Here is a 14081-nt window from a genome sequence, read left to right on the forward strand (position 1 = left end):
TAAAGTCAATGCCAGAATAATCAATTATGCAATTACACTGTAATATTTAACAACTAAGGTTATGGAATATAGCTTAGAATAGACCTATCAGTTTACGGCCACACCGAATTCAACCTAGTTCAGTGGTTCATGTGAACTGGAGGATCTAGCGCAACACAGTCTGAAGTAGGCATATGTCCTTTATTCAGTCGAAGCGGCTGCTTTAAGCAACTTATGTGAAATGTACTTCCAGGGTTAAGTCAGTTATGAGGGGAAATAGCTTACATAAATTTGTCAATTTATGGCAATTAAGTAAATAATTATTTGGTAAGAGTGTAAGCCAGGCCCAACATTATTACGCGTTACTGTCTGCATCCCCCACTGTAGGCCAATGGATTAAGCCTAATTTGAGACCTAAGTTAGGTTTACACTAGCATTGAAAAGTTCTACACTCACAAACTTGTCGTTTCTCACTTCTTGTATCAAAGAATTAAATGATTCTTCAGCCTCGCTATCGTGTCCCTCACTATCAACAGGTTCCACTGTCCGGTCACTAATCTTCAGGTAACGGTCTGAAATAAAAATAGAGAAAAAACAAAAACACATGAACCACTTAATAAAGATAGTTATAAAACAATCAAAGGAGGTTTCTCCTTACGAGTGAAAGAGAAAACCACATTCAACCAAATGTAATGTTAAGGTTCAACACTAACAAAATTCACTAATTTGCATGGCATTTGACACATATTGTTTTATTTTAAGATCTTTTTTGATCCTGAGGTGAAAAATCCTAAGTTTAACATACGGTAGTGTAGGGGAAAACTTCTTACATTTTTAGATCTATTTGGATTAAAAAAAAAGATCGTAGGGTATAAAAATATAAAATCTAGAACCGAACTTAACAAACAATATTTGTCGAGCATAAAAAAAAAAAAAATAATTAATCGAGTTTCAAAAATTAATTAATATCGTACGCAAAATTGGCTAAAACTTAAAACTTCCCAGGACTTGCGTAATTTAGTCGATCGGTTGGAGAAAAACTCTACTTAAAAAATGTCTTTGCATTGCTTGTTAACTTGATCAATTTTACTAATTTATTTAGGCCTATTGAAAATGCGAATGACTAGTTAATTTAAGTTTCCTCATCTTTGAAGGTATTTTTTTGAGGTGAACAGTTAATGTGTTGAGAGTGTAGGTTAGTATTATTAATGAGCTGTGAGGTGTAGTCATTACAAATTACAAAGTAACTTAGTGCTGACTTTTTTGAGTCATTAACCTACTGTAGCCCAACGGCCATTGGAAATGTTATTTTTTAAACAGCTAAGCAAGACTTCTAAACCTTGTACCGATATAGGTTGGTGTATAATAAGCCTATGACTAACTTAAACGTTGCTGGGAGTGATAAGTGAATGTTGAAATGAAACGCTTTATTAAAATGCACACGCACATAAAGAGCAATAAGTTTAACTTAGGCTTCGTGAAAACAAAAACAATATAACTTACAACTTATTTGATGATTTAGTTTTCCTACACGATCCGTAAGTTATTCTTTCTGTTTTAATATCTTCAAACGCAAATTACAAATGAAGAACTAACCTTGTTTTGGCAAAAATAATAGGGATTAGGAAATGAAACTAACCTAACTAACTAACATATTCTAAACTAACTTAACGTAACTAATCACACTGGCTATGGGCTACGTTTTTTAGCGTTTCAAAATTCTTTTTGATACCTAACAGAAAAGGCATATAGGAAATAGGCTTTCAAACGGAATTTTTAAATGTTACAGCAAGTTTGGTTGGTCCTTACTTATTGTAGCCTTACCTAAAAAACTAATTTAAAAGCATAAGTTAATCAAGATAGGTTATGATAACTTAGGTTACTTCCAGGTGTAAGTTAACGTATGCATGGAATAGTTTTGGCTCAATCTAACATTAGAGTGACATTTTCTTAGGCCTACATAGGCTACTTGCATAGGCTAGGCCTACTTACATAAATATACTGTAACTTAGCCCTATCAGATGCAGTTCCATAAGTGACCCGCAGAACAATCGAATGGATTTATCGATTTATAGATTTCATTTGGTTATAGTTAATATAGGCTGCACTTTACTTTACGTCCTACACTCATTCGAATGAAACTATCGATTGTTCGATCAATTGATATAACTTATTGAACAATCGATATATCGATCGATATTTTCATTCGAATGAGTGTAGGACGTAAAGTAAAGTGCAGCCTTAATATAACCTAGGTTAACCTATACCCCTACCTAATCCAACGAAATATTCGATAAGCTATATTAAGAAAAAATTTGATATATTTATTAGGTTGTTCTGCGGGACAGTTATGAAACTACAGCCAGGCTAAGTAGGCCTATCCTATCATGATATTTTAATAGGCTAAGTTAACTTAAATGGCTCAACTTACATCACACTAACTTAGCAATCAATGTCCTGAACCCTACCTAAAATGTAACAATTCGTATTCCTTCTGTGTTAATATCTTCAAACGCATTTAAATTACAAATTAAGAACCAGGCCTAACCTTGTTATGGCAAAAATGGGTACACTTCCATAACTTGTGTGTTGGCACAAAAAAACCGAATGAAAATATCGATCCATATAGGCTATCGATTATTTGATATATCGTTTGGTTAGTTAGGTAAGGTTAACCTAACCTAACTAACCAAACGATAGGCTAACTTATATTGAATTAAACTATTGATCGAATAACTTAGTCAATATTACTCATTCGGTTGATTGTGCCAACAGATATGGAAGTGTACCCCCAAAAATAATAGCCTATATTGGATTAGGAAATGAAACTAATAAGTTAGCATATTCTAAACTCTAACACAAACACAAACTAATAAGCCCTAAATAGCTCATTCCCTATAGGGCTAAGTTATGGGAAATTCGCTAACTTAAAAGTACGGTAGGCCTACATTGAAAAAGGAGTTGATTTCTAGCCTAGCCTCCCTAGGTCCAAAACACAGCCAAAACGATAGGCCTATAATGATACATTAACACTTTAACTCATCTTAAGTATTTTATTAATATTCAAGCTAGCCTAGGCTACAAAAGGCCTAGGTTGTACACTTAACAACACTGCTTTTGAATGATAAATCCAATGTAAATATAATTTTTAGCGATTAATTGTGTTAAGTTGTGACTGTTTGTTGCCAAATAACTTAAGTTTATCACTTTAACTTAGTTAGGTGTAGGCTACATACCCGGCTTTGTTTCATTAGGCCTATTATTTAGCCTGACTTATAAACCGATCAAATAAGTTATATTAACATATTATTAAAACCTAGCGAAGTTACAGCTACAGCTACATCTTAAATTTTAAGCTTTATTTGATTTGTATCATTGTATCTGCCAGCCTACAAACTGGACCTTAGCCTGAGTAGTTCATGGAATTTCCTAAAACGTTGTTTTATTTAACTTAACTAACTTAGGCTACTTCTGTAATATTTCAATAATTGACTTACCTCATCAGTATCTACAGACAATTTTTTACTTCCTGTTCACACAATAAACAACACTCACTGAGTGAGAACTAAAATGATAACTTATGTAAATTAAAAAATTAGGTAAACAAAAACAAACACCGGCTTGCGGCTTCTGTCAGATCGGATAGAAAAAAATGGCGAATGGCGCCAATGGCGGCGTCGGCGTCTTCTCTAATGTTTCACTCCACTACTCCCAGCAGTTTCACTAGTTTCAGAGCTCCAGCTCACCGGTTGAAAGCCCGATGCATTGTGGGATTGAGTTTTCAATTCCTATACAATAGGTATTCTACACATATTCATTAGGTATCCTCAATCTAGGTATCATATAGGTATCCATAATAGGTATCAAGTAGGTCAACGAGACTTTCGTGCTATATGGGATGAGAGTGGACATGGGGACCATGCCACGTGCCACTCCCTTATAAAAACTAAAATTTAAATTCATCATGATCTGCAAGGTTGTAAACAGTTTATTGTGGGGACAAACAAATTTTTTTACGCTCCCAAATACAGTTCTAGCTTTTAGACTCACAAAAATTGTTTATATAAATCTATTTTAGGATGGGGTATTTTCTGCCAGTAATTGGAACACTGGTTTGAGGGCCGAGAAGAAAAATCCTATGGACAACATGTAACGAGTCCATTTAACATTAAAATGTGGACATTCATAATTCTGACGCTCCGGCCGTATCATATATTCTAGTAAACTAATAATTAGTAACAAATTATTTCATTAGAGTGCTCATATCTCTGATTAAGGGGATACGCCACTATCTCCAACTTTTTTTTTATTATTTTATTTTTGTCAACCTAGTTAGTATATTTTGTTTATACTAGACTTAGTTAGAAGATTTAGGTACAAAAATATTGAATTTATAACTTATTTACTAAATTTATATGCGTTTTTAGTTTTTTTCACCAAAATGTTTAAGAAGTCGTTATTGAGAATAACTTTTCAACTAGGTACTGATCGGAATGACATATTCTATTTATTTCCTGATTCAGGATGAAATAATGAGTATTTCTGTGTATAATCGTTATGGTAACTAAAAAAACAAAATTTTTAGGACACCTTTTATTCAAAATATAAAAAAGCTGAAAAAAATATTTAAAATTTTTGCGTAAACATAAATATTTTTAGTAAATGTAATGCTATAGGGCTTACTATACACACAATCCTTTATTACTATATAAAGAAGGTCTGGTGAAAATTTGAATACTATAAGTATAGTACTAACGGAGTTATTCAAACTTTTGTACAATAATAACCTAAAAAACACGGTATTGAGATAATCGCAGGTGATGTAACAGGTGGTTGACAGGAGAAAAATTCCCATAACTACACTAACTTATTATTTTATATTATATATAAAAATAGCAAAGTACTTATTTTGTTTTAAATAAATGTACCCTACTTTATAACTCCATAATACATAATTATGATACACAATTAAAAGTGTACATATCAGGAACAAAAAAAAAAATAGTTCAAAATTTTGTTAAATTGCTGGTTGCGGCGTTTTATATTTTATTTTTTTTATACTAGAAGGAGTTGTCAGATTGGCAAACAATTTTAGCTAAATGTTCACATTTAAATGACCTATCTAAAAATGCAACTTTTGGAAAATGTAAAAAAAATATAAAATATGGCCTACAGATAGTGGCGTATCCCCTTAACATCATGACGTTTTCTCTCCAAGCACTTAAAAACCGAGATTACGATTACATGTTTCGGAGTGAAAGAATTCTGAGCAAGTAGAGCCCGTGCTAGACACACACACTGACTTGCCTTTGTGCCGGAAACAGATGTTACTTATTTTTTATTTATATATTATTTTGTGATATCCCAAGCCGAAGCCGTGCTGCTTCGTGTGCTGGTAGACTAACCAACGGTTTGGCTAATCCAACGTCTGCTCTGCTCAGTAACACCCACAAGGGGGGGGGGGCAAACCAGGGGGTCTGAGGGGTTACCCCCCCCCCCCCCCGAAAAATTTGTGTAAACTAAGTCTCCAAAATGGCAGTTTTATACCATTTCTTTGTCCTAAGTTAGTGTGACAAATTATTTTACGCTATTTGTATGCACTACTGTATTACATGCAGTAAAAAATATATGTATAGTTCCCCTCTATTGGTACTACTCTATCAAGGAGATTTTTTAGGATAGTATAGGTGAAGCAAAACAATCAGAACCAAAACCATAGACTTGCTGAAATAAAAATGGGATTTGTAATAAACATTTGATAATTTTTAATAGTTTTATTTTAAAATTCTAGATGGTGCTCACATTAAACATTAAGCATGGATTATCAATGTGACACAGAAAACAGCATGGCAATAATTCTAAAATTTAATTAAAGCAATATAAAAAGTATAAAATGTTTAACAGTATGTGATACACTATAAACATTTATCTGATAAAAGTGGACAAATTTATCCTATAAATTTACTACTTTACTGTCTCAATAAGTCACGTGATGATGATGAACACACTTCATTGGACTATAAATCCATATATTTGATTTGATTTAGTTTTTCTTCTTTAAACCTTATTTTAAAATTAATGAAAGTAATTCCGTTCTAGATACTAACGAGGCCACAAGGGGATTACATTGTTATATGTAGCTTTCTAAAATAAAATTACAAATACCTTGTAGAAAATTAATTAAGAAAATAAATTTTAACAGCAAAACAATGTTTAGTATTAAAAATGCAAACAGTTCCTGGTTATGAATTAAAAAGGAAAAAAAATACTAGTTAAGAAATCATATTTTAGGAACTAGTACTTGGAAAAATTAGTAGTTAACTTATCCATAATTTTTAGCCTCCGAAAGTACATCCCACTTTATTGTTATCCATGGCTTAGGTAGTGAAAGAGACATGGGTGTCAATACAACTATTCCTGAAGGGGGGCTAGGGGGACTGAAGGGTAAGGGATAACCTCCAGTAAAAAGAGGAGTTCAGGAATTAATCGTTCATAACTAAATTTGCTTTGTGTATTGTAATTTTATTGTTTTTTGCATAATTTAAAAATGTTGATAATCTTTGGTTAACAAAGGGTCTTATTCTTTATACTTTACACTTTATAGGTGGGGGGAGGGCCCCTCCTTGGCCATACGCCCATGGAAAGGGAAAGGGACCTAAAATACAGGCCCAAAACAAACTGCAACTGCAATTATCTGCTCAGTTTAAAAACTGACAGTACAATTGCTGGACACAGCTAGTAGCCTAGTTAGTGTTTCCTTTTCGTGACTCAATTTAGAATCCTTTTATTTAAAGGATTCTGGCTTAGAATCCTAGAATCATTTCATCGGAAATCTTTTGATTTATAGTTCATTTAAGGATAACCTTGTTGTTATATTACTGGCCCTACTCAAACCAGGAACTAAAAACTCTCGGAATATCAACTCATTCAATAAAAATTGAATTATTTTGACGAATTTCAGAATGAGTTTTTGAAACAAATTTATACATTTCACAACTCAATGAGTCATCTAATAGATTGATGCCATCAATGATAATATTAGTAACATTTACAAAAATAATTAGTTGTTGAAATTAGATCTAACTAATTAGGCTATTCAATATATTCTATTTGTTATTTTATGTAAATACTGTAAAATCATATTCATATAAAAAAGTAAAAAATAAAAGTTATAAAACTTCTTGAATATGTTACATAGTTTATCACAGTGTAATGTATTTTGTAAATTAAGTAATTCATACAAAGATATACATAGCCTAGGTATAACATATTTTTTCCTACAGTTACCTGACAAGTGGGCTTCCTTTCACTGATTATAGCACACAAAGTAGATAATTGCTGCATTTACTTACTTTTGCCACACTCCAGTATTCCAACCAAACAACACAAAACAGTGTGAAATTTAAATACTTAATATGCCTATAAAAATTAATAGTTAGGGGTCGATTTGCTGCAAACAAAAATCCAACAAATTCCTTTATTATCTTAACTGTAGGAAAAATAGTAACTGTAGGAAAAATATAATGTGTAACGATAGGGTGAAGTGCTACTTTGCACACTAGTTAAACAAATAACTATTTTACAGAATTAATAATACAAATACAGTATATATGGAATGCAAATATACGTGATCCTAGCAGTAGTTTTTAGATTAATGTGTCCAATGTAGTTAAATAAACATAATTTTCTTAAAATTGTCTTCATGTTTTTCATAAATGTATTTTTAATACAAAATTAATAAAGTAAAAATAAAAAGAAAATTGCATCTTAATTAAATTATTACAGTAGTTAATGTCTTAATAATCTTATTTAAATTATGTGCATTAAAATAAAACCCGGCTTCTTCTAGATAATATTTTTAATAAATCATACCCCATAAACTCTAATTATTTACTCAATATTCACCCATATAAGAGGTTTCACATTTGTGGTTATAATTGTATAAATTAGCAAGAAATTGATTCATAAAATATAAATTCTACACTTAGAAGTAAATGGCAATAAAAATATCTGGCAAGAGATAATAGTTCTAAAAGATATGGACCAATGATATGGAAGTTTTAGTAATCCTACTTTTTATTTAAGATATCAAGAAAATAAACTGGAGAAAATGTTAGTAGTAAAAATAAATTGTTTGTAAGAAAATTAGAAGCCAAAATTAAATCTCAAATTTCATATATGACTTGTTAAAAGAGCTTTCAAAAAGATGAAACCAAATTTATTACTAGGCCTATATAAAAAAAAAAAAAAAAAAAAAAAAAAACTGCAACTTGGCATGAAATACATTAAAATTTGCTCCCAAAAAATAAAATGAAATAGCAAAGACCTTTTTTTCTCAGGTTTAACAAATTTTGATTATTTTCTTTAGCAAGTACCTAAACACTATTTAGTATAAATTAGCACTAAACTAATTAGACCTTGTTTGGTTAGGAAAGAATAGCTTCACAGAAAAGCACATCTAAGCAAAAATAAAAATGTGCGTTTTTTATATAATTGCCTACCGGTAGGCCTACCTATAAGAAATAGGAAACAATTCAAATTTGATCATTTGACTCGAGTCTTTAAACTATGTGATAAGTTAAATACAGAATGCTATAACACAGCCATACTATAACAAATAAATACAGTACCTATATACAAAACAAATTCATCACAGTAAAACAAAAATTTACAAACATGAACATTTAAAAGACAACAATGATACAACATACAACAAGAGGTGAGAACCAAATGTAAAAGACTCCCTTAAAAGTTAACGAGCAATAAAAGCTCTCAGAAATTTATTATTCTACCTTGTAAGTGTCTTTAAGGTTATGAACAGAGCGATTCAAAATAAGTACTAAAATAAGCTTTGGTAGCAGCTTTAGTACAAAATATCTTACAGTTAAAACTATTATAAACATTTTCTAAACTACAAAATAAAAATGTCATACGTTCGCAGCACATAGTTGTTTTGGGAAAAGTAAATTTAAACCCAATATCTGTTAGGTCCTGTAAGGTCCATGATTGACTTGTGAAGTAAGAAGGATATAAATAAAGACTTAGAAATATTAGGAGACTATCCAAGTATTCTAGTATTATGTTTCTTTCCACAGCTTCCATAAAAAGCTTTAATTGGTCTTGGAAAACTAGAGACACAATAATACATTCTTAAATATTATTGACGGTGTAAAATACTCTAAAAACATAGAGAAACAGCCAACAGGCTTACATCACTTGGTTAATTTATGCCATTTTAATTACATAAAATGGTTTCTGTTTGGCCTTTGTCTCACAAAACTACATCTTGTTAGCCTCGCTTCAAATAAATTAGTTGACAAGACCATGATTACGTTTAAATAAAAACTATCTATGCTGTACCTTTGACTACAGACACAGAAAAATATACTTCAAATTAGTATTCCCAGGTAGTAACGGTTTTATTATGTGTTTGAAACTATCGATAGTGAGAAAATTTCTTTATGCTAAACTTTAAGTTTTTTTAAAATAACAACTTCTGTTTGTAAACGTTTACCGGTATATCAGATTACATGGTTAAAAACTACAGAATTCATTTGAAAATTAGATTGCAACAAACAGTTTACGATTTCTCACACCAGCAACTCCAGTTATTGTTGGATTCTAAACACATGGATAACATAGGCACTTATGTTACAGAGCACTTGGGACGACTAATTTCTGTGTCTCTCTAGTCGAAAGTTTATAGCATTTTTAAACTGTTGTGCTTCTTTAATTTATGAGTAAAAAATTTCACTTTGTGACTGGGTATTTTAGTTTGCATTTTAACTTAATTCGGTTGGAAATCACAGGGGGAAATGCAGTTACAAATTGTTTTCGTCCATTGCGAAATTGATATCCTCCACTAAGTTGTCGAGAATCTCCTTGTACCTTTGCGAGTCTCGCTTGAAAATAGTGTCGAGGAACTGAGGATTGGAGAAGAACTCAAAGACTGCGTCTATCCTCTGCAGACTCTTGTCTTTGAGGTGATTCTGAACGAGTCTTTTCAGGTTAGCATGGGCTTCTGTGAGATTCAAGACCAAGAACTGGCGATCGTACATGAAGTCGACCCCGTGAAAGCTCAGTATGGCCATCGCAACCGTGTGGAACTTAACTTTAAAGTTCTCAGCGTACTCGAGATCTGTCGTGTTGAACTCATCATTGCGGAAAAGCACTCCGACTTTGATCACAGTCTTGATTATGTTTTTCATAATCTTCTCTGTTTCTTTTTTGTTTTTGGTCTGAAACAGCACAATACTATATTACATGTTTGTAAAATTTAAATATTTGTTATTATATTTTTGAAGTATTTAATTAAATTATTTTTCTGTTTTGTGTAGGTAAGCTAAGTAGGGTTTAGTTGTACATTACACAAATTAAATGTCAGGACAGCTGAATGGTAATAGTGTTTAACTTTAAATCTAAAGGTCCCTCTGGTTTGATTCTAAGCGGTAACTCAACCCAGATGCCAATTTATCATTGGCTATCGATTAGTGATGTTATCTGACAAAAGGTCAAGGATCAGAGGCGGTTCTTGGACCTTGTCTAGGGAGGGGGGGGGGGGGGGGCTACTGGGGGTGTTTCACACTAGGTAAGGGGCCAGAGGCCTCCCCCAGAAAATTGGCTATTTTTATAGCAGTTTTCTGACTTTTAAAAGCCATTTTTAAGGTCTAGAACTGTGCCCAAAGACCTCCTATACATTTTATGACAAAATGTATGTTTACATCTATATTTCCTGCATTCAATGGGGGGAGGGGCTTTAGCCCCTATTGCTCTCCTTGGAACCACTACTGATGGTCAAGATAGTGACAAGACCAGGGTTTATATGACCACTGAAAGTCCAGTTTCAGAATCAAACTAGCTATATACCAGTTAGTTTGCAAGTAGGCCCTACTATAAGGCAATTCCCTTGTACCTGGCTTTTTATATCTATCTGAAATAAAATCGAATATTATGTGTCACAAGTCGCAAAAGTTCTTATAGTTATTCTATATGTCTTTGGTGCAAAAGATCCTAATTTCACTTTATAAACTCCTTATCTTCTAGCTCTAGTCAAATTTAAACAAACATGTACGGTATTTAAAGATATTAAAGGAGGGACAGGTGCAGTTTATGATAGCAAATTTACCACTGTCCTTTAAAACCAACAGAATCAATACTGTATTAAAGTAGAAGGCTCAATTTAGAAAAGAGCAATAAAGTCAAGAGATTGACTCTTGAGTGTCAAAGTGTTCAGGTTTAAAGGATCACAAGACCAGGGCCAGGGGGGGGGGGGTTGTCACTAAAGTGAGGTTAGCAACTTTTCACTTCATCTCTGAGAATCTAATTGATGTAACTAAACTTGGCTGAAAGACTCCAATGGACTTGGCAACCTTAAATAAACTCTTTGCTACTTTGCAAATTTTAATTATCCTATTTCCATAATTTGTTTAGAGTAATTGAAAAAGTTTTGTTCCAACAAGGACTAAAAATAACACAAAATCAAACTTTTATTTTATTTAATTAAATATCCAAAGAGAAATGTTTAACTTCCATGTTTAAAAATTTTCTTTTTGTTTTGAAAATTTTTATTTTAGTTTTGTAGTTTTTATTTATGAAATTTAAGATCAGTTCTACAAATTGTCAGGGTCAGTTTAAAAAGAGGAGGACCTTTTTTTATAGCAGAGAAAATTGGAATAATACGGTAAGAAATTACATAACAAACAAAGCCCATCCATAAAGTGTAGAACATTAAATTCCGTGTTCATTACTACAATTTGCTCATTTGTATGAGTTTTTGAATTCTTAAAAATATATATTTTATACTGTGGCTGCAAAAAGTTTCAACACAGGTTTCAAGAAATATTCTGGGAGGCAGAAAAAAATGTCTTTACGCAATGAATTAACTTAAATGAATCAAATTAATAGAAAATTGTTTATTCAGAAAATGAACCAAGAAATGTTCATGTTGTGTGATGCTAAAGAGTCTGTAATTTTACAGTTAATAACAAACTACCTACATTAGAACCGGTACCAAGAAATATTGTCCAGACCAGAGCCAAATACAGTTCTGAGTTATCATGAATATTTATTATGCTTCTACAAATGTTACATGATCCACTTACATATTCCAATACCAGCTTGTACAAGTTGTCCAGCAGACTAGCAGTGTTGTCATCTATGAATATCTTACGGGCATTCTTGTTGGTAGCCATCCGGCCCAAGATCTTCTTCTGAGCCCGCAGACCGATGTCCCTGGCTCGGAACCCGTCCGACATGACTGCAAACACAGAAGAATTGTTGGATGACATCAAGGAATTAAAGTTGTTGCTTTGACTTGTGATAGAAGTATATATCAAATTCCAGAACACTAAAAATCCAGTTTCAAGCAAGACAAATAAAAAAAAGTTTAAATTATAAGATTTTTTTTCTTCTATATATTTTTTACTTCCCATTTAAATTAATCTTTTCGCAACTTGAGTCTACGCACAGGCCCTGCCTACGTAGACTTTTTCCTTACTTAAAGAATGTATTTTTTTACACTTTTATTCACTTATTTCTACAGTATATAATTTTTGTTTTGTTATCTAGTTAGTAATGCTGTATCATGTTTGCTGTATCATATACAGGGTGTCCCGGAACTCTCTACCAATATTTTAGTGCATTGCTCCTGGGTAAGAAACATAACTAAATATCATATTTAAACTGTCCGGAAGTCCTTAGTTACTCACACAGCCGCCATTTTGTTTTTTTCAGTTATTAGTTTTTTTTTCTCAAGAATGATTAAACATACGAAATGGAAACTTTGCACAAACATTTATGACAACTAGACAAAGCTACCAAAAAATTATCACGATTTTTCAAATTCATAAAACAAAATGGCGGCCATTTAAATTTTTTGTAAAATCAATGGTTTTTTTGGTTATTTAAGAAAGAAAATTTTAAATGGCCGCCATTTTGTTTTATGAATTTGAAAAATCGTGATAATTTTTTGGTAGCTTTTTCTAGTTGTCATAAATGTTTGTGCAAAGTTTCCATTTCGTATGTTTAACCATTCTTAAGAAAAAAATTAATAACTGAAAAAACAAAATGGTGGCTGTAAGAGTAACTAAGGACTTCCGGAAAATTTAAATATGATATTTAGGTACGTTTCTTACCCAGGATCAATGCCCTAAAATATTGGTAGAGAGTTCTGGGACACCCTGTATAAGTAAAGAAAAAAATACAATGTACTTATCTGTAAATAATTAATGGGAAATAAAATATTATTTCATTCATTCATTCAATTATCATTCAATGTTAAGCCAATTTTAGAATAGAAAGTAACATACAGTACAGTATTTAAATAGGACCACCAAAAGAGTGCGCTGATTTACTGATTTCATTAAAATAATCCAAATTCTTTTTCAATCCAAACTGAAAATAATATACTTTACTGTATTGTCCACTAAAGCAAATTTTGTAGTCAAAATATCCAAGCTGGTTGGATTTTCACAAAAACATCACCTTAATATCGTAAGATTTTCTTATTTACTGAGAAGACAATGAACTACAAAAATGTCTGTAAAATTTTGCTCAAAAACACAATGGAAACTCAATTTTTAAACTGCATGAAGGTTGAAACTAAAGTTTGATGGGTCTAAAGACATGCTATGGTGTTTGGGGGGAATTGGAGCTTAAGACCATTAACACCCAATAATATCGTATGATTAAAACACTCAAAAATCGGAAATGCCATAGTGAATTGTGGATTGAATTCTATACAAAAAATAAAGTAATAAAAGTGAGAATTTCGTTAATGGTTAGGCCAACAATGTAAATATTTTGTCAAATCAAAATCAAAAAATTGATGGATTACTTTTTGCATTAAAATCAAATTGATTTAGTCGCTGTAATCACTGGGACATTCAAAAAACAAATTAGCAATCTTATTTTAAATGATCTTTAATCCAATCACAGACAATAATGATTTGTATAAACTTCTTGTAACAGCTACCATATAAATACTGAGATTGATTTGCCTGTATTGATACTGAGATTGAAGCATTGTGAAGAAATGTCTTGATTTTTTACGAGTTAAAAGTATACCGTCGAATTTCTAAATCTATTTTTTCTTTGGTGGACAA

At 31.8% G+C, this 14081-nt stretch overlaps 1 protein-coding gene across 2 annotated transcripts in view; it reads right to left on the reverse strand.

Annotated features, from left to right (window-relative positions):
- Positions 1-9722: 9722 nt before the first annotated feature.
- The window catches only part of LOC129002956 (tumor necrosis factor alpha-induced protein 8-like protein), a 54225-nt gene continuing 49866 nt past the window's right edge, over positions 9723-14081 (reverse strand). For both annotated transcript variants that reach the window (XM_054431093.1, XM_054431092.1), the window contains 2 exons: positions 12081-12235; positions 9723-10217 (listed from right to left, as the gene is read on the reverse strand). In XM_054431093.1, the coding sequence (XP_054287068.1) occupies positions 9801-10217; positions 12081-12233 (570 nt within the window). In that variant the 5' untranslated portion in view covers positions 12234-12235 and the 3' untranslated portion in view covers positions 9723-9800. The remainder of the gene's footprint in view (positions 10218-12080; positions 12236-14081) is intronic.

This window comes from Macrosteles quadrilineatus, unplaced genomic scaffold (genome assembly GCF_028750875.1).
Source record: "Macrosteles quadrilineatus isolate MER2022 unplaced genomic scaffold, UCM_ALF_1.0 Scaffold_9__3_contigs__length_116548681, whole genome shotgun sequence".
Taxonomy (NCBI): domain Eukaryota; kingdom Metazoa; phylum Arthropoda; class Insecta; order Hemiptera; family Cicadellidae; genus Macrosteles; species Macrosteles quadrilineatus.